The 20,622-nt window shown below is 37.7% G+C and overlaps 1 protein-coding gene across 2 annotated transcripts in view; it reads left to right on the top strand.

Moving 5' to 3' along the window:
• P2RX5 (purinergic receptor P2X 5) overlaps window positions 1-20,622 on the top strand; it is a 593,368-nt gene that overhangs the window by 342,275 nt on the left and 230,471 nt on the right. For both annotated transcript variants that reach the window (XM_044054334.1, XM_044054333.1), the window contains exon 7: window positions 8,129-8,252. In XM_044054334.1, the coding sequence (XP_043910269.1) occupies window positions 8,129-8,252 (124 nt within the window). The remainder of the gene's footprint in view (window positions 1-8,128; window positions 8,253-20,622) is intronic.

Raw genomic sequence — 20,622 nt, 5'->3', positions numbered from 1 at the left:
TTTACCTTTGAAAAGCCCTTTCCATTGTACTGTTAGTATTCAGACAAATGTGGTCCAACTGTGATAGTGTGCTTTTCTTTGTAAGACTGAAAAAGGAATATTTTTTTCTTTTTCAGTCTTTTTGTATTCCATTATGTTTGGGTTTTGGCAATTTTCCTTTTCAGTATATAGACAGCGATGAGTTGTCTCAATGTTTTTGAATGTTGATCAGATACTATAAACACATATATGTGTGTATAGCAACATACTGTGAATTTCCTTACAGATTTCCTTACAAGTTTCCATTCCTTACTGTGGTAATGAGTAATGACCACCCTTAGGAAGTGAACTTACTGTTGAAGTGATGCAGTGGTTATGATACTTGTGGTTAGTGGAAATGAGGAATGTTGGTGAAAGGCTCAGAGTAGGTAAAGCAATTGTAACAGCAGTAAATAATTTTTAAATAATTCAGCTTCCTGTAGCTTGCGACAGAACTAGCTCTCTGATCCTAATATGTTGTAGGGTGAGTGTGTTTTCTTAACTGTAGTTTGATTTATTTCAGAACAGAGCATTTGGGGTTAAGAAAGAAAATGGTGGTACCTGTTTTTTCTTGATGGAGGAGTAAGAAAGGTGATAAGTAACAGATTGTGAAATGACATCATTTTGAAGTTAGGCAGTTTCACAAACAGTTCTAAGAAGAAAGATCCAGAGCTGGTCTGTAAACATCGTCTTTCTTTGTTTCTTTGTCACTAAAAACATCCTTGAACAAAAACCTTAACTGACTTGGGAAGGAGGAACTGCTTCTATCACTCCCTGGAACAGCATGTAATGAAGGACAGGTGACTATACTCTTAATGTCATTTATAACTGTGAATGATCTTCAGAACCTATTTGTCTGAAACTCTATGCTGCCAAAGAGAAAATGGGCATTAAGACTTTCTGGAAGAGAAAAGGGACTGCTAGGATAGGAGGGGTAACAAAGTCCTTTAAACAGTCAAACTGAATAGTTGGACTGTCTTGTTTTTGGGCGTCCCTGAGTTATTTTTGGAATACCCTTGCCATTATGCTAAAATTAGATGAGGGGTTAGAGTAGCCATTTGAAAATTAGAAAAGGATGACAGAAAAATCTCTTAAAGAGATTCCCTAATTTAACTTATTTCTTTCATCACACTTGATCTCCTCTGCAGCAAAAGAACCAAAAAGTGACCCTCCTTCCAAAAGAGAAAATAGATCTCATTATTCACATACTCTTGGAAGGTTATGAGAATGCAGCCAGGCAGACCTCCTCAAAATAGGACCAGAGGCCATAGCCATGGAACAATTATCAAATGAGAAACCCACACTGGAAACAGAGCAATGACTAAATAGAAGGAAACTAAATAATTTAAAGCAGATGTTTCCACACAAGAAGAAACTGCAGACCAAACATTCTTCTCATACTTACAGAAGCAGAATAAACATTAACATGTAAGCCAGACAATTCAAAATTCTGAAAATCAAAGTTGCAGAAGCATACAGTATTTTCCATACCTAACAATAATCTTCCCATCCTTATCAGAAAGAGTATGATTGGTATTAACTGTTCAGCAGTAGTAGGAAAAACTAAAGCTATAGCTGCTGGGTCAGATTTGGGGAGAGTGTATTAAAACTTAAAAAGACGGAGGAACTTTATACATTCTGTCTGCCTTTGTAGGGGCAGCAGACTGGGTATTAGGAAAAATACAGGCACACACACACATACACACACACACACACACACACACACACACACACACACACACACACACACACACACACACACACACGCATCCTCCAAAGCTGACAGAACTGGAGGAAATAGTGAGAGTTCCTGAAGTTTTCTGATGGACTCAGAAACTTCTATGTACTCTCACTGAAAATACTGGCACAGTCTGAAAATAGTCACAGAGAGAGAGAGAGAGAGGAACCCAGAGGGAGAATTAGAACTCATCTGACCCTGAATATGAAAACTGAGAAGAAAACCTGTATGCATTTGTTCATTTTCCTGTCCGGATTCAGAATTTTAAATCTCTTCAGGAAAGGAGGTATCCTTCTTTCTTTTACCAGAAAGCAATAAATAAGAATAATCAAAAGCCTGAATAAAACCTTGAGCCAGAACCTGTAAACTGCTCTTTTCTGAGGAAATCTGTTGAGGAGCAGAGACAAGTTTAGATTTTGTTTCTTTTTGACAGAAGAAAATGGGGCCAACAGTGTTATAAATGGCACCAGTAGTTTCCCCATGAATAGGCAAAACATTCCAGGCAAAACAGGGAAGCCTTCCCAGTTCAATCTCCCAGGACCAACAAAAGTGTCTCTCCCTTGCCTGCTGAGGGGACCCCAACAGTCAGAGATAGCATGGCTAACCCCCGGTCCATAGAGCTACACCAGCGGGATCCAGGGTAAAGGATGAGTAGTTTGAGGTGCAACAGATGGCCACAGCAGAGTCACCCAACTATGGCTGGGGCAAATTGCTAACCTTCTGAGGTGGCAAAGGCTGTTTGCTTAACTTTTCTTTCCTTTTTGTGGCTGGAAGAAACATCGACTTTGTGACCAACTGTTTTTTCCATGGTCAAGCCAAAAATGGTACCTGTTTCCACAGGGAAAACAAGCAGCAAAAGCCAGTAAAAATTTAAAGTATTTTAAAAGTCACTTTTTCACACAAAAACACAGTAAAAACACTTTAAAACACTTGCCAGCCCCCAAAAGTAGAATTAACACAATTTCTCCACAGATTTTTTTTTTAAATATTTTAAACAACTTTTAAACTGATATCAAAACAAGGAATGCCACCATCCAAAGGTCTCCAAACTGAAGAAACAGAACTATATCCACAAAAAGGCCACGATGTAGTAGAAATGTATAAAACTATTTTATTAGTATAGAACAAGCGCTTTCATGTGTATCCAACACGTTTCTTCAGGTTTTAACACTGATATTCAACAAAGGCTTATATATATGCTTATTCATCATCTAATTAATGAGTTAACAGATAGATTAAGCAAGCTACTTAAGCCAATCAAGGTGGTATAATCAAGTATTGATTCTGGCATAAAGCCCAACCCAGAACAATTCATTCAACTCACTAAAATGTATACTGCATTTATAAAATAATCATGAAAAACATTAATTAACTAAAGTAGAATAGAAATAAAAATAAAAATGAAAACTCTGACTATAAAAGTACTATATATACAAAAGCAAACACAAAAAATAAAACTAAAACAAAAATAAACAATAAATCACAAATCTACAAACATATGTACTATTAACCCTAGAACAAGAACAAGTTAGTACATATACATTTCTCTATAGAGCATCTAAAGAACATGTAAATGTATGGCCATATGAAGGTATGTGAAAATTATAAAAATATATCATTATTAATGGAATAAAAACAACAATTAGAATACAATAGCATGCTCAATATCAAGCACATGCCATCATAAGACTTGTATAAAATCATTTCTGCATATAACTAACAAGAAAAATAATGATAATAAAAAAGACATAATAAATTTTGTCTAAAAGACAATATATGTACTTATCATTATAATAATTATAGTTAAACTGACAGGAAAAAAGAGCATTCTCATTTAAAAGTGTAGTGCAGTGTTGTGACACTCTGTTAAAACACAAATTCTTAACTTTAAAATAAATTTTCTGAAGAGGAAAGTGTTAATCAACAAAAATAATTGAATGGAAGTTTTTCCCCCAATGGGCACTTATCTGCCCAGAAACGGAATAGTACAGTCTAACTGCCAATCCTTAAAAGCCTCAGAAGAGTCTACTTTTCAGTGGCAGTAAAGCTCTAAAGGGCTTGGCACCCAAATTTGTCTTTTAATCAGGTCAGCTTGAGCTGCCTGTCAGTTTTGGGCTTGTGAAATGTTCTGTGTAGATTTGGAAGCTGGCCGGCTGTTATATCCTTGGCAATATATAACCTATGTAGCTAAGGCTGCTGCAGAGTGATCATTCAAAGTCTACTGTTATGGTAAGTTTACTTACACAACTGCACTTGATATTAAAAACTGAGAAGTACAGAAAGAGGTGAGTGTGTGTGTGTGTGTGTGTGTGTGTGTGTGTGTGTGTGTGTGTGTGTGTGTGTGTGTGTGTGTGTGTGTGTGTGTGTGTGTGCACGCAAGCAGAGCATGCGTTACTATTTAACAAAGTAATAAGAAGTTCACGCTGCGTATAGGCTTTTAGTAAATAAAGGGAGTTAAGGATCTGTAGTGTTCAAAGAAGGAAGAAAAGTACGAAGAAAGATGAAATGGAGAAAGCACAATGCCTGATGATCACAAAAGAGAGTGGTGTAATGGAGTGGAGATGAAGGGGTGGGAGAAAGAACAGTGGGAGGAGAGATTGCAGGTGTATCATTTACGTACTGTACAGTTCATGATAAATTGAAACTGTGGGTGAAGTACCACGTACATATGATTAGACTGAATAAATGAGGTATAAAGTGTCATACAGGAGGCTAATATGTAAGGACAAGGGAGTCTTAGATTACCCATCAAAAAAGAATATGCTTTATAGAAGAAAGTGCTTTGTTTGTTCTGTAACATTTCCTCATCCCCATTGATTTCAGGTCCTAGGGGATCACCCATTTTGTTACAGTTGTCTATTATATTCTTATCATCTTTTACATCCAACCAAGTACCTCTGTGACTCATTCTTTCCTCTTCTTGATCATCTGTAGCTCATCATTAGTGAATGTGATAGTCAAGAGGGGAATGGTTGCCATTAACTGCAGTCTGGCTCTTTTCTTATTCAGTTGTACTCCTTTGCCCCTCCACTGAGCAACAGATGTTATACAATTCCTGATACAGTTTGGCCACAAAGGAGTGTACTACCACATTGCTGTTCTCATCTTCAACTATTGTGCCGTTTACTCCTTCATAGGCTCACTGCTTTGGAGTCAGCTGTATATTGGGGGAGGTTGTCCCACCTATTTTACACCAGGTTTGGATCCGCACCCCTTTCCCCCAAAGGAAGGCTGAGCCAACAGTTGGCTGCTAGTTCCCACTCCCCTCACCAGTCTGGCTCCTCTGATGTCTGGGCCACCATTCAAGCCCAGGATTATAGGGCTACAGTCAGGTCTTCATTCATTTGCACCTCTTTCTGGATTATTTTTCCCCTCAAGGTATAAAGAATGCAGAGGGAAACAGCTGTTGGAGGGGGAAGCTGCTCTATTTATCACATTGTAGATTATGACTTTTTATTTTATGCCCTACTTGGCACCCCCTGCCATTAATACTTGGTGTCAATGCAGAAAGTGTGTTTGTACTTCCATGTGATCACCATATCATAGAACACCATGCTGACATGTACTGAAACTCACCTTACTGTCAGCATCTACAGTCTTCACTAAGGAGTCATTGCATTAGTGTTGTGTCCCTCTGTCCAGAAAAGCCGAGCCAACCATCTGCTGCTCATGTCTGTTTTCCCTTGGCCCACCCCCTCAACACCTGGCCCAGTAACTTAGCCTTTGTTATTAGTGGTTTAGAAGGATATTCTGTCCCACCCCATGTGACCATCTGCAAGTATTTTTTTCTTCTATGCTGTCTTCTGGCACAGCAGTTCGGTTCTTGATTGCATTGCGATTGACCAGGGTTCAGTGATGACTCCAGTCACTTGGAGGGTCAGCTGGGGAAGGGGAACGGGTGGGGGGCTAGGACTGAGTACGTACAGTCAGTGTCTTTCCTGAAGGAAGAATGGGATAGAAATCACTTTGCTGATGGCTCACAATAGATGTTGAGTGCATTAGCAGCAACTAAAAACATCTGAGGTATGGAGAGCACTGAAGTGTTGCAATGATGTGCACTTTCTGGGAAGAAAATAGGAAAATGGGATGGGGATTGCATCTCATCTGCATTAAACCTTTCTGTTATGGCCGTCCAGTGATTTCACAATCCCTCCTTTGTTTTATTGCATCATATTTCCCATAAGAAGGCTTTGCCCTGGGGTGGGCATACTTAAGGGTTGTCCTTCAAGCATGTGGCTCATATTGGGACAATGCAGACAAGAAGCAGTGAAGAGAACAGGAAAATAACATAACCAGTGGCATAAGATGATACTCGGTGTGAGATGGGATTGGTCTGACAGGCACATAGGAGATTAATAAGTTTTAAAAAATATATATTTTTTAAGGTAAAGGCCTTTTGAGGAAGGCAGAGATAGTTGTGAATTTCACTGCTTTGCACGGGACACTAAAGGTTTCATCTGCATTGACAAGTTTCATTTTAGGTACATGAAACAACATGGTGTCAGTCGGCTGGAGTCACTGAACTGGAGTATAAACCCAAGTTATGCCAGCCATTTATAATCTACATTGCCTATGCATGAGCTTATTTTTATTACATAGCCAGAAGTACATTAGCTGTTTTTTTACAAAATGGACCACCTAAGGCTAGAAACACTGAATATTGATGGCTGGAATTGGTAGGAGCATAGGAACAGGAATAATACTAGGCAAGCGATCACAGTGACCATAAGAGCATTATACACCTTTAAATAGATGCACTTAAAATTTCTTGACACCCTTTATGAGTACTTAATAGTGGCCACCTCTCCACAACAAGCAGTGATATAGGTGATAACACTGGTGTAAATTTATGTCTACCCATCCAGGCATTTCAAGACTAACCTTAAAGACGGACAAGTACTAGTGTGCTTGACCTGTAGTTGTAACTTATTCCATAGACTGGAAATACATTGAGTTAGGAACCTATCCCTCCAGTGAATCTTGTTCATTTGTTGGTGTAAATTTAGGTCCTTAGTATGGGTGTTTTTAGAGCCATTGCTTTTGTGAAGAAATAAGAGGTCAAATAGAATTGAGTCTTTCTTGACTCAGAAAGCAAGAAACAAGTCAATTCATAGTACCCAGTAGGCTACTGAGTATAATGTGAGCTGTGCTAATCTATCAGTATAGTTCAAGCATTTAAGGACTTTAATTTTGTTTTGTTTTTTTTTTGTTTAAAAATTGTTGGAGCCTTTCTAGTTGAGCAATTTGCTTGGATTTATACATATCAAAAGGGGGGACTGTATTCAAAGATGGGTCTTACAAGGGAAGAGTAATGTGGAAAATGACTTCTTTGGATCTTGAAGATATTCCCTTGGAAATTTACTGAACCAGATGGAAGGGTTTCCTTGCTGTGGTAGAAACATTTTAATCAAATTAGAGAGCTATCTACATGATTACTGTGGTCTGTTATGACTGAATCTGTTTGAAGAGGAGTATCATTTATAACATATGAGGTGAAAATGGCTTTTATTTTTTTAGAATCCTACTGTGTGAACTTTTTTGCATTGAGTTTAAGACCATTTTTGGTAGACCAGGTATGTGCATATTCTAGCCCTTTTCGGAGCAGTTTAGTTTCCATGGATGAGCAGATAACAGTGTCCACCTTGCCATCAACAAACTTGGAAAAAATACACTTCAAGAATACTAACTTGGATATTTACAGAATAAATAGCAAACGAGAAAGGGCTCTGCACTGATTCCATGTAATATCTCATAAATTACAGTTTTATGTTCAGAGAGGACAGCAGCAGCTTTTACTACTTGGGATCTGTTGGCTAGCCAGTTTTCTATCTATTGGGCAATGTAGGGGTCTACATTAAGTTTATGTAACTTTTCAATAATACCAGCATTGAGGATAATGTCAAAATCCTTAACTAAGTCAACATAAGCACAGATTGACCACTGTTCACAGCCACTGTAATGTTTTCAAAGTAGTTTACTAGATACATTAAACAGTATGGCACCCTTGGACTGGGCACCTCATCTGACAGTTAATAACTATTACTTTTAGTGATGTCTTCTAGATAGGGATCACATGCCATCTGATGCATATCCAAGGAAGACAGTGGCTTTTGTTGTCTGGTTTCTAATACAAAGGATTATAATGTTTATACAGTATGTGCACAATGATTAAAAAAAAGTCTTGTGATGCATGTGCACCATTATTTCCATGAGGCTGTATTAATTCTGATTTTGTCACTTTTTTCATTGTTGAATCCACAGTACAAATTATCTTTTATCTTTTTAGTCATGCTCCGCAATATGAAGTGTCATTCTAAAATTATACTATGGATTTTTAAGTGTGTTACTTAGTTATTATTTATTTCTACACAGGACTAATGTGGTAAATACCCGGAACTGTCATTTTGATGAAAAGGATAACTGGTACTGCCCAATATTCCGTCTAGGATACATTGTCGAGAAGACTGGAAATAACTTCCAGGAAATGGCTGTGGAGGTAAAATGCCCCAGTAAACTAATCTTATGGTAAATATTTACCATTATTTCATCCAGCTATGCATGTCTGCACCTGTTTCTTATCTTACCAACCTATGTCATCATGTATATGTTTATCTGATCGTTCCAGTTATTCATACTTTCATTTTTTCAATCTTTCATCTGTGCTGTCCATGCACATAATCAGCAATATGTGTGTGCATTTAATCCTCCCATAAATTTGTCAACTACATGGACTCAAGTCCTTTGTCTGTATCATGAGCAATTAGACCTGCACACCAAGCCATGTTTCAACAACTTATGCATACATGCATGCTTGTATACACCAAAAGAAAATTGTAAAGTCAGCAATTATAGGCAATTATATCCAGGCATGAATATACTTATCCATCTTAGAATAATTCATAGAGTTGCTGCTTTACAGTCCACCCATCCCTTCTTCTTTCATAATAAATGCATTGAACCATCAACATTTATCATCCACACTGTAGTTAACCATTTGTCTTTTTTGCACTTATAGGTGACTATGCAGTCTTTATTTTCCCTGGCCATTTGCAATTACTTATCCATATATCTACTGCACTCCATCTTATCTGTAATCATATCATCTCAATCTCCCTCTTTCATGAGTCCATCTACTACCCATCTGTGCCATCTGTCTGCAGAATTTGTGTTTCTACATCAGCTTATAGTTATTCTGTGTACAAGCATGTATCTAGACACACTAACCATACAAACTTTTATCTGTCCGGCTATACGCCCATGACATATTCATTTCTCTGGTCTTATGCACCCAATAACCATTCTTTCCCTAGTTACTTCTTTCCATGTAATCACCAACTATCAGTGCAGCTGTTTCTACTTTACTGTTTGCCTGTACTTACACTTCCACAGTCAGCAGTCTGCAGTTGCATTTATATCTGCAGTTACATCCTTGTATGCCTGTATCTATGTAATTTCTCATCTCTCCCTCCAGCACACACACACGTATGTTTTATATGTGTACATATTTATTGTTTAGTAATTTAGTGGAGGATTAAGACAATGAGCTAATAATGAGCTCCATTTTGTACTCCTGGGTTTGATTCCCTCAGTCTCTATTTACCTATTGTGTGACTCTAAGAGTGTTAAGCATGTAGCATTCCTGCATTACCTCTGAGAAGAAGCCCCTTATTCCTAGTGGGTTTACTTTGTTAACAGAAAAATAAAATGTATGTTTTACTGCAACCACCTATCCCTCTGTCCACTAGGATATGAATGCACCCAATAAATTTATCTACCAGTCAGTTTTCTGGGCATTACCATAGCCATCATTCCATTGTGTCGGCTAGTCTCTGTCTCACAGTCTTCTTCCTTCTCATGATATGTTTACAGATCTAGAAACAAATTTGTTATATATCCATTCCAGGCATTTAATTGTCTTTAAATAAGGTAGAAAGGAAAGACAGTTTTCAGACTGTTGTCTTGTATTATGTACTTTTTATCAGCTTTCATCTGCCAGTGACAAAGAGATCTCCAGCCATTAATGTAACTGAACTTTTATTTGAGGTAAGCAGAGCAGGCTAAGGTTTAGTCCATGGGATGGCATGAAATCCATGTTCAGACTTAAACTGCTGTATGACTATTTTCAATTTTCTCTACCCTGCCCAAGCTGTCCCTGTTATTTTGTTAAAGCCACTGACTGTTGAGTTGCCCTCCCCTTATGAAAATGTGGCTTTAGAAGCCCCATTTGTACTAGTCAGCATTATAAGATCATATTGGAAAGCACCCCCCCCCCCACCGAGTGATAAAACTTTAGTTACCCTCACTTTCTTACCTTCCCCACTCACTTGATCCACATTGAAATACCTACAGCTTTAGTTCTCCTTTCAAGCTTAGTTTTAAAGTCTGCAGCATCAGAGATGAGACTACAGATCAGTGGAGAGTTTGTGACCTGCTTCTCAGGGATTAATTTTGGGATTAATGCTACTGTTTTGCTCCCAAGGAGCACAGGGACATTGATTCCTAGTCCTCTTTGACAGGGTCGTGTGTCAGGGACTTCCCCAATTAGTCTGGCTGCTGTTTTGCTAGGACCCTGTTCAGTTTACATTTCAGAACATTGTGCAGCTCAGTGTTCTACTGTACCAAATGGAGAAATTGCAACTCTGTGCATCTTTCTTAGCAAAACTAGCAGCTGCCTCATGCTTATTGACAATTTTTTACTCCTATGCCACACTGGTATAATTTGTGAGAAATACAAATACTTATTCAGTTTGGAGCCTAGCCTCTCACTCACCACTTATGTCAGTAAGCACCATAGCACCACATCAGGGGCACCCATCTCTTATCTCACTTATGCTGAGGTTATAAAGATAGCACTACCTAAGCCTCATAGACTCCACTTAGACAATCCTTAGCCACATTGTTCGGTACTTACGTATTATCGCAACCACATTTCGGACATCAAAGAATTCATTATGTTGGTGCAAAACGATGTCTGGTAACCTAAGAAGGGAAGTGTAAACTCTTCATTACTTTTGTGTCTGAGTGATTTTGATGTATGAAAATGAATAACGTGAAAATTCCTCTTTCTGGGGAGCGTCCGTTCCTGACCTATACATAGGAGTGGTGCTTCGCAGTCGTCATTAATGTTAGAAGTCATGAAAGTCAATGCTTTCCCTACAAGAAAGCCAGCTCCTTCCAAACACCTTTAGGCGTACACTGTGTCATCAATGATTGTCATTTTTGGGGGATATGTGTGTGAATCACTCAGCAGTAGTGTGACTGGTTCAGATTAGCAGAACTGTCTGTGCCAAGCAGGATAATGTCTGACAACCCTGGCATAGGAGTTCCGCTAGTGAGAAAGGGAGCAGTCAGTGAGGGATGGATCACTGTCCCATTACATAGTACTTGTTAAAGGCGCTTGTGTTTTTGAGGAGTACTGGCCATGAACAGTTAGATGGTATGTCCCTGACTAACTTGCCTGTGCTGAGGTTGTGCTTAGGAATGCGGGAATTGCAATGCAGTGTAGCACTGTTCAGGTCACGGAAGAAATGAGACATGCCCCCCAGAATCTGAAAAATTGACCATTGTTTCTCTTCAGGCCTCATACCCAGCTGTGACCGACTGCAACATACTTGCTCACACACCCCTTTCAAGGTTAAGAAAAATGTTTTGGCAGAAACACTTCCATTTCAGCCACTTTGTAAATGTGGCTGCAATAATACGTAAGTACCCATTGTGCAGTATTTATAAATAAACCTTCACCTGCTCCTTCAGCTACACCTCAGAGAAGTCTTTGATTTGAAGCCCACATCCATAAGGTCTGCAGAGGTTGTGGTCACACAGTGCTATGTAATAGCAATGGATGAGTCCATAGTCTGACACACTAATTTTCCATTCACAAAGCAGAGTAATGATAAAGTCATGATCAGCTGATTTTCTAGTGCCAGGATCTGTGACTTGTAACATGACCCTTAGGGCCCTCCACCCCAAATATGAGTGCAACCTGTTAAAGTAGCAGGTACCAGAAACAGACTTACACTGTCTAGGTTCAAGTCGAATATTTATTTCAGTTAAGCCACAATAAGAATTAACTGACTCTAAAATATTCTCTGTTGAGACTTTATTAACTTTTACAACATAAATGCTTTAGAGTTTCTTATTGTAAATCTATTATTGGTCTGATGCCCTTGCCTATGCCCAAATGGCAAATCACCTTTTGTTTCCCCCTTATGCTGGTGAAAGTTTCTTCAGAGAATGTCCAAATCCAGTCAGACTCTTCGCTTATTTATACTGTTGTCAATAGAATGATCTCAGCATTTTAGAATTCCTCAGTGTCATGCTGCCCATGAAGAAAAGTGTAGAAAAGTATAGAACAATGTAGAACAGTCTAGAAGGGTAAGCCTATGGATGCCAAAAATCTATACCACTGTGCCGAACATGCATTATACTAACCCTTTACATAAATCAATTTGCTTACATAGAGCAGTTTACTCTAACAATTCCCCCTTTTGCTATTTAAACAACAAAAAATAAAATGAAACCATTTATTAAACCAGTAGAAAGAATAAATAACAATTTGCTAATGGTCTGAGGAAGCCTCTTGGCAAAAGCGCTTACCTATTTTGTGTGCCTAAATAAAATATATTTGGTTTTATCAAGAACGAGTCATCTTTGGATATTTCATCATTCATCACTTTTGCCATTTAATCATCGTTTGATTGATGCTGGAGACTTTATTTTGCATTGGGTTGCTCCAAAGCATTATTATTTATTATTTCTACATTTTTGCTTGTGACTGGCTTGGGAGCATTTACCGCTTGGTGACTTGCATTTTATTTATTTGCTGTATATCATTTATTAAACCAGTTAAGTAGAACCTCAAAACTGTATAACTCTTCTGTATTTATAATATTAATTTGGTTACATGTTTTTGTTACACAAAGTTTTATGCATGTAATAACAATACCAAATAGAAAAATAACAATAATTGCAATCAATGTGGTAATGATCCATCCGGACCATCCTGAACACAGACTATTCAGCTAATCACTCTAATCAGTATTCCAGGTTTTCATTCATTTTTCAGACACCTCTGCTATTTTTTCTAGGCGTAATCTGTTACTTCTCTGCCTTTCAGTCCTTACTTTCAGTTATTAATTTAAACTGATCTCTGTGCACTAAAATGCTTTGTTTGCCCTTTTTCACGTTTTACTTTGTATACCAATGGCCCTTTTTGCTGTACAACTTCATTTGGCACTAGCCAATTACTGTCACATGGCCCTGACCTGTTGAAATTCTTTACTAAAACCTTTTCCCGTACCACCAGTTTTTCTTTTTTTGGCTGTATGGGTACTTTAGAACTTAGGTAAAAAGCTTGTTCTCTTGCTGTTCCATCACTTACGTCTTGTATGTCCTTTAACCATTTTTGATGCTTCACCGCTTCCAACAAAGGTCTCTATGTCCATACTTCAGGATCAAACAGAAAACTTAGAGGCAATTGTCTCCCTATCATGACGTCAAATGGTAAAATTCCCGTCTTACTGTTTGGAGTACCCCAAATGCTCATCAAAATAGCTGGTAAATGAGAAATCCAGTTATTTCCCTTTTCCATGCACATTTGCTTTAGTCTCTCCTTAATTGTACGATTCATTCTTTCCACCATCCCACTAGATTGTGGGTGATAAGAAGCATGAAACCTTTGCTGGATGCCTAGAAGATCACATAGCTCCTTTAACATTTTACTAACAAACTGTGAACCATTATCTGACTCCGTAACCCTTGGCCAACCTCATTGTACAGAAATGTTTCTCCAAAACACCTCTGCTGTAGCTTCAGCTGTTGTAGTCTTGGTTGAAATACCTTCCACTCATTTCGAAAAAACATCTACTATGACCAGTAAATATCTGTAAACCCCTTGGCTGCCGGCAATGGTCTTGCATAATCAGTTTGAATGGCAGACCATGGGCCATCTGCTGCTAGAACTCTATGCCTCTGCAGCTTTCTTGTCATGGAATTTGTTTGTAAATAAATCAGATATTCATTCTGTACTACCCGACATAAGTTTTTTAGCTGTGGGTGCCATTATTCTTCCTTTACCACCTTCCATAGCTTTTCTTTCAATGTGTGTCTCAATAGTCGGTGATTGAACCTTGTAAGCTGTTTTGTCAAACCATAAGGGACATAAGGTAACTCTGCTCACTTTAAGGTCTGGTATACATAATATTGCTTCTTGCCTGTACCATCACTTATCAGCTTGCACTGTTTTAATTCTTCCTCAATTCCTTTCTCTTTTTGTACCTCACTCAACTCTAATTGTAGTACATCATATTCTGCTATCTTTTTTGTTTATTCCTACTGTAGTTCACCCTCTGTCTCCTCCTGATATACTGGGTGACCCGTTTCTGCTGCTTGTTTTTCTTTTGCATCTGCTAAAGCTACGATTACCCTGCGGATCTACATTGTTTTGTTTTTGATGCACTTTTACTTTTATAATGCTGAACTGCCCCTGTAGATTATGTTTTTGTATTATGTCCCACATATCTTAAAACTTGAGCTTGCTTTAAAGGTTTTCCTGCACTATCAACAAATCATTTTCTAGCCCATGTGGCCATGTGTAACCTTAATGAGTTTACTACATATGTACTGTCACTATAAATATTAACTGGATTATAGTGCTGCAGTACATATTTTATTGATTGTAACTCATGTCTTTGAGCCGACATGTGAACTGGTAATTTAATGACTACTTCTTCATGTCCCTTCTTTAGGTCTACAATTGTAAAATCTGTATGATATTTTCCACTCTTACAGAATTTTTTTCTTACATATTTTATTGATTGTAACTCATGTCTTTGAGCCGACATGTGAACTGGTAATTTAATGACTACTTCTTCATGTCCCTTCTTTAGGTCTACAATTGTAAAATCTGTACGATATTTTCCACTCTTACAGAATCTCATCCTGTCTGCATAGACAATGGGCATTTTGGAATTGAACTCAGGCTTTAGAGGAGACCTTTCTGGTTCTCCAATACTTTCCATGCAGTTATGTTCTTTTCCTGCAAAATTTGCTAGCTTTGACAAATAATATTTATCTGCCACTTCAGTGTGAATCTTTTTCATACTAAGTGTGGTTAGCCATTTTGAGAATACCATTTGGCTCATCCCTTCTGTTATTTTTTCCATTTCTTTTGTATACAATAAAGTTTTAACCAACTGATGCAGGGTTTAAACTATTACATTTGAAAACATTGTCAAATTATTCAGTTTGCTTAATCCCCCAATAAATTGCCAGCGGTTGCTGTAGGCAGGGATGATCCCATTTCCACTGGTGTGAGTTTCCTACTGCAAAGTGTAACTGATCTTAATTTTTGCTCCATTCCTGGAAACTTCCCAAATGGCCACGCCTTTAGTAAAACTACAGATATGGTTTCAGGACCTGCCACTTCTTGCAAGAAGAAAGTAACCTTGCTGTCTGGATATCAACTCCATAGCCTGTGCTAACTTTTCCTTTAACATTTTGAAAGCCTCTTCTATGGACGCCCATTGCAATGTTATACAAGTTTTTTGTTCCGCTAACATCCTGTACAGTGGTGCTGCCACTGCTGCATAATCCTCAATAAATTCTCTGCTGTAATTCATGATTCCCATAAATTTACATAAATTCTGCCACCATCAAAGGCACTGGTAAGCCTAATATTCCTTTTACCTTCTCTTTACAAGGCGTCCTGCCTGTGTTATTATAGTCCCCAAAAATTTTACTTCTTTTCCCATGAACTGTATTTTTGACTTGTTTACATTAAACCATGCCTCCGGTAATGCCCAAAGTACTTTCTTTAAATGCCTGTAATGCTCCTCATCTGTTTCCGACAGTATAAAAATGTCATCAGTGTTATGAATTACGTTATCTGATAGCTTTATTTTTTGAAACACCTGTCCCAGGATTTGATAAAAAATCACTGGGCTATTTTGAAATCCTTGAGGTAACTGTGTCATCACATACTGTTGATTTTCAAAAGTGAATTCAAACTTTTGCCACTCCTTTTCCTACAACTGAACAGCAAAAAATCCATTTGTCAAATCGATAACTGACAACCAATTACTAGTGGATTAATTCTTGCTGATAATTCTGGAACCCCAGGTATCAGATGAGCCTTTGGGATTGTGCAGTCATTTACCTTCCTAAGATCCAGGATCAGTCTGTAGCTGCCATCTTTCTTTAACAATGGCCTTATAGGAGAATTTGTTGGACTATGTCCCTTTTTAATAATGTCTACCTGCTCCAATTTTTGAATGCAATTCTTCATGTCATTTTGAGCTTCTATTGGAATTGGGTACTGTTTTGGAAAGGTGAAATAAAATCATTTGGACTACCTGCCACTATGGCCTCCTTTAGCTTACCACAGTTTGTTTTGTATTTTACCCATAAATCCTGAAAAGTGTTTTCCAATTTTTTCCACATTTCCTTTTGCTCATCTGACATTTCCATCTCAATTGTTTCCTTTTTATCTATTTGGTCTAGTTCTATTACCATAAATTGTGCATATTCAATGTCCTCCTGTCCCTGCACTGTCCTCCATATAATCCTGTTTGAGAAATCTATCACTGTTCTCAGCTTTGATAATATATCCATCCCTAAAATAGTCATACCACAGCTAGGATGCAACAAAAAGGCTGCCTTGAGCAGTTCTCCATCCTCTGCAAATCTAATGTCAGCTGGTTAACTACTGACAGCTACTACAGAGTTTCCATTGTATTCCGAAATAGCTGGGGTTTTTTTTTGCTGATTTATTTTTAATCTTCTATTTGTTACTGAGACTGCCGCTCTGGTATCTACCACAAAGTTTTGCCACAGTATCCCTTCTACCCATAGGGTGACCAATGGTATCCCATCACCACACAGTATAAAAGAGACTTACCGGGTGATGTGGGCAGGGTGGCACACCCCTATTCTGTCCCTCCCAAGGGTGGGTCTGACATCAAATGTGTCATTCAATGCACCAAATTAACTACCTCTGCTTTCCCTTTTCCTCATCATCACTGGTAACATATACAATTATATTTATTTCTCTCTAAATATTTTCTGAATTTTAACTTTCTGGATTATGTAGAGGACCCCTTATCACATACTCTGCTGCGCATACATTATCTGTGCTACCTGTTTGCGATTTTCTATAACTTTTCATGTTGGGATTATACTAACAATTTTGATTCTCCTCTGTATCCTGTTCTGCTAGAAATACCCCCTTTTCTGTTTGCTTACTTTTCCATTTTTTGTAATGTTGGTAATCCTGTTTTACATGTCCTGTCTTCTTGCAGAAAAACAGGTTACTTCCTTACTTTGCCTGCCTGGACCATACTTTCCTACCCGAGGAGGGGCCAATTCTATTCTTCCCCCCTGTTGGGCATCACTCCACCTTCTTCCTCTTCCTCGCCCAACTACATATACCTTGCTCTGCACTTCTTCATCTTCCTCAACACAAAAATATTTTATACTGTACACTGCTTACCATCCATTTTCTGTTCGTTCATTAATCTAGTCACCACTTCCTCTAGTGTTTCGGAGTTTTCCTCATGAGTACACTTAATGTCACCTGGTACTTCCTTAACTTGTTATAGAAAACTGTAAATTAGTTCCTTCTGGACTGCTTCATCTTCCATCTTCTTATCTAATTTGTCATGCACTATCACTTAAAATGTTCTGCTTGGTCCATCAATCTATCTGATATAGTTATATTAAAGTTATCCAATAACTTAGCTGTTAACGGTTGCCCCTGTGTATACGCCAATAAAACTGATCTCATTCTCCGAATAGGTATAGATACATCTAACTATTTTGTTTGTATATATTTAGCGAATCACTGGGATGAAAACCAGGAAACATTTTTTCCACAGGCACTGACCAATCCGTACCACCGGTATGTGTAACCCATTCTTCAAAGGCCACCATATTATGCAAAATTCCCTTTTTATCATTCCACTGTGGGATTATCTGTAGTAACCTAGATTGTTGATGTAAATCAGTTGATTTATTTACTAAACTTATGTCTTCTGATTTAATGTGTGGTGTGTTTCTAAGTTGTAAATGCAATTACTGAACTTGTTGCAGTAACTTTACGTTTGCTCTATTACAGTTTTCTTTATCCATAACTGTCTGTACTCTAAACCATCTTTCCATTTTAATGTCATCCTCTGCTATTTTTAACTGTACTGTTATGGCAGTGATTTCATCCCCCCCTTCCTGTATTATTTCCTGCAAAGATTGCAATGCAGTTTGTAAAGTAGTTAGAAGAAAAACATGTAGCCTCAGTGTACTGCTGAGCTCTGCATCATATTTCTGCAGTTTTCCTTAAAGCTTTGTGTTAGCTTATTTAACTTTGCTACTGTGTCACCTGTTTTCCCTTCAGCTTTAGCTGCCTTTGACGGTTCCGAACAATACTGTTCAAGTAAATAGTTAGAATTGGAGCCTGAAAATCCCTATATTGTGTGTTAACTTCCTGAATGTTTCTCAATGGTTTAGTTACTGGCATCACTAAAACTGCAGCATCTGGTTGTGTTTTGGGTAACTGCATGTTACCCTGACACTTCTGGCAGATAATCTTAAGTATATCAACATATTCCTGACAGTATAACATAGTAGTACTATTACACTTTACACAGGTAGGTAGTGATTTTGATTTTTGTACATAACAATCAAAACCTATCACAATCTTAGCAAGACATGCAAAATCAACTTTACTACTTTAAAAAAATCTGCATTTTACTTGATTTATATCATAGCACTTCATTAAAAAATCTCATACATCTTTATAACTTAACATATATACTGACTACATGTGGGCACTTCACGCCTAAGCAAACCAGTAAAAAATGTAGAAATTAACCGGACTTCAACGTGAATAAAATACTGTTGTTTTTATTAATTAAAACACATCACATAAGCGCTTTCATCTCTCATGGAGACTTCTTCAGATAAAATACACTCCCATTCATCATCTTATTTATAAACTAACTGAAATTCATCAGCCAATCATGAAATGCTAGTAATTACAAAATTCCCTGTGTTAAAGGTGTACAAAGCACCTATTCCCATCACAAGTACTTACAAAAACATTTTTTAAAATAGAATAAACAATGAACAATAAATGAAAATACATAAAAAATCATATTAAACTCCTTTAAAATTTATGTTAGAAAATCTGCTTTTTCACTCAGTATGGGTTTGAGAGATACTCGGTCATTCAGACCTGGGGGGATGATGCATTTAGTTGCAACTGCCAGACAAGTTCTCTTTTTAATAAATATCTTTACGCTTAAGTCTTTAATGTCATCCATGTTGTGCCAGAAAAAGGCTTACCACAAGCTAACCAGGTGATCAAGCTGGAAACTGGAAAATCCCACCAAAAGTCTTTGTCAGATAACTTGGTGATAGCTGATGAGTAGTTGCTTCAAACAAAGTCTTGCACACCCTTTTCATCTGGAAGAAACACGAACCAGCACTACTTCGATGAACAATCTGTTGAACTAGATGTTGATGTCAATGCTTAAAATGTACGAGTATTTTAAAGATTTATTGTTGACTTCAAAACTTTGTGAGTGCGTATTTCGAAACTAATCTGGCTCACCACTGTTAAAGTAGCATGCACCAGAAACAGACTTACACCATCTAGGTTCTAGTCAAATATTTATTTCAGTTAAGCCACAATAAGCATTAACTGACTGACTTTAAAATACTCTGTTGAGACTTTATTATCTTTTACAACATAAATTCTTTAGAGTCTGTTGACTCTTTGTTGTTGTTGTAAAGCTGTTGTGTGGCCAATGCCATTGCCCATGTTCGGCTGTCAACTCTCCTTTTGTTTCCCGCTTCTGCCAACAAACGTTTCCTCAGAAAATCTCCAATTCCAGTCAGTCTGTTCACTTATTTATACTGTTGTCAATGGAGTGATCTCCGCATTCTAGAATTCCTCAGCCTCATGCTGCCCATGAAGATGAGTGTATAGCAGTCTAGAATGGTAAGCCTATGGATGCCAAAAATCTATACCACTGTACCCAACATGTGTTATACTATCATTTTACATAAATCAATTTGCTTACATAGAACAGTTTACTGTAACACAGCCTCTTAGTTTACCACCTAGGAGTGAATGACCTTAGATATTCTACCACAGGAGAGATGTAGAAGTGCCTTTTTTAGGCAAAGTCCACCTCCTTGACATTACAACATAACAAATTCTAATTTGGCCTACATTAAGATGGTACTGCTCCTACTCTGGAGAAAAAAGTTGTCTGAGTTTGAAGCCATCCTGACACTTGAACACATGCATATATATTTAGTTACTTTAATTTGGTTTCATTGTACTGATAGTATTCCTTTCATACCAGAGTACTGTGCCTGTCACCCCTTCAGACCACCTGAGAGCAGTGGGGCATTAGCTATATTTTTCCATTCCTCTATTATCTCCTGACAAATCTTTCATAAAACCACTTTGGAGCTCATTCACATCTTAAGCTCATTAAGTAATATGAATGACTATGTTTTTAACAACTGTAAGTCCCCCTCAGTGTCTTCTGATGACCATATTAACTACTTTAGCAGATTGAATTCTATACCTATTAATGCTGGTATACTAATTGTAGCTGACTGTAACTGTTTAATGGAAATCTTATACTATAAATAATAAATATGCCCAGTGGTTCCTTGATCAAGTAGTCCAGGTTCCCTCCTGAGATGATAACATACCTGACTTTGTCCTTATAAAGTTTGCCTATGTCTGCAGCTGTACTAGCTTCATTCCCTCTTTGATCAAATCTAACCAGTAAACTGTCATATTCTCCCATAAACCTACTACAAGCCTACTACTAATTCTGCCACATTCAGAGATTACA

Source organism: Protopterus annectens, chromosome 13.part0 (assembly GCF_019279795.1).
Source record: "Protopterus annectens isolate FY-2018-M chromosome 13.part0, PAN1.0, whole genome shotgun sequence".
Classification (NCBI taxonomy): Eukaryota; Metazoa; Chordata; order Ceratodontiformes; family Protopteridae; genus Protopterus; species Protopterus annectens.
This window is presented reverse-complemented; position numbering and strand designations above follow the sequence as displayed.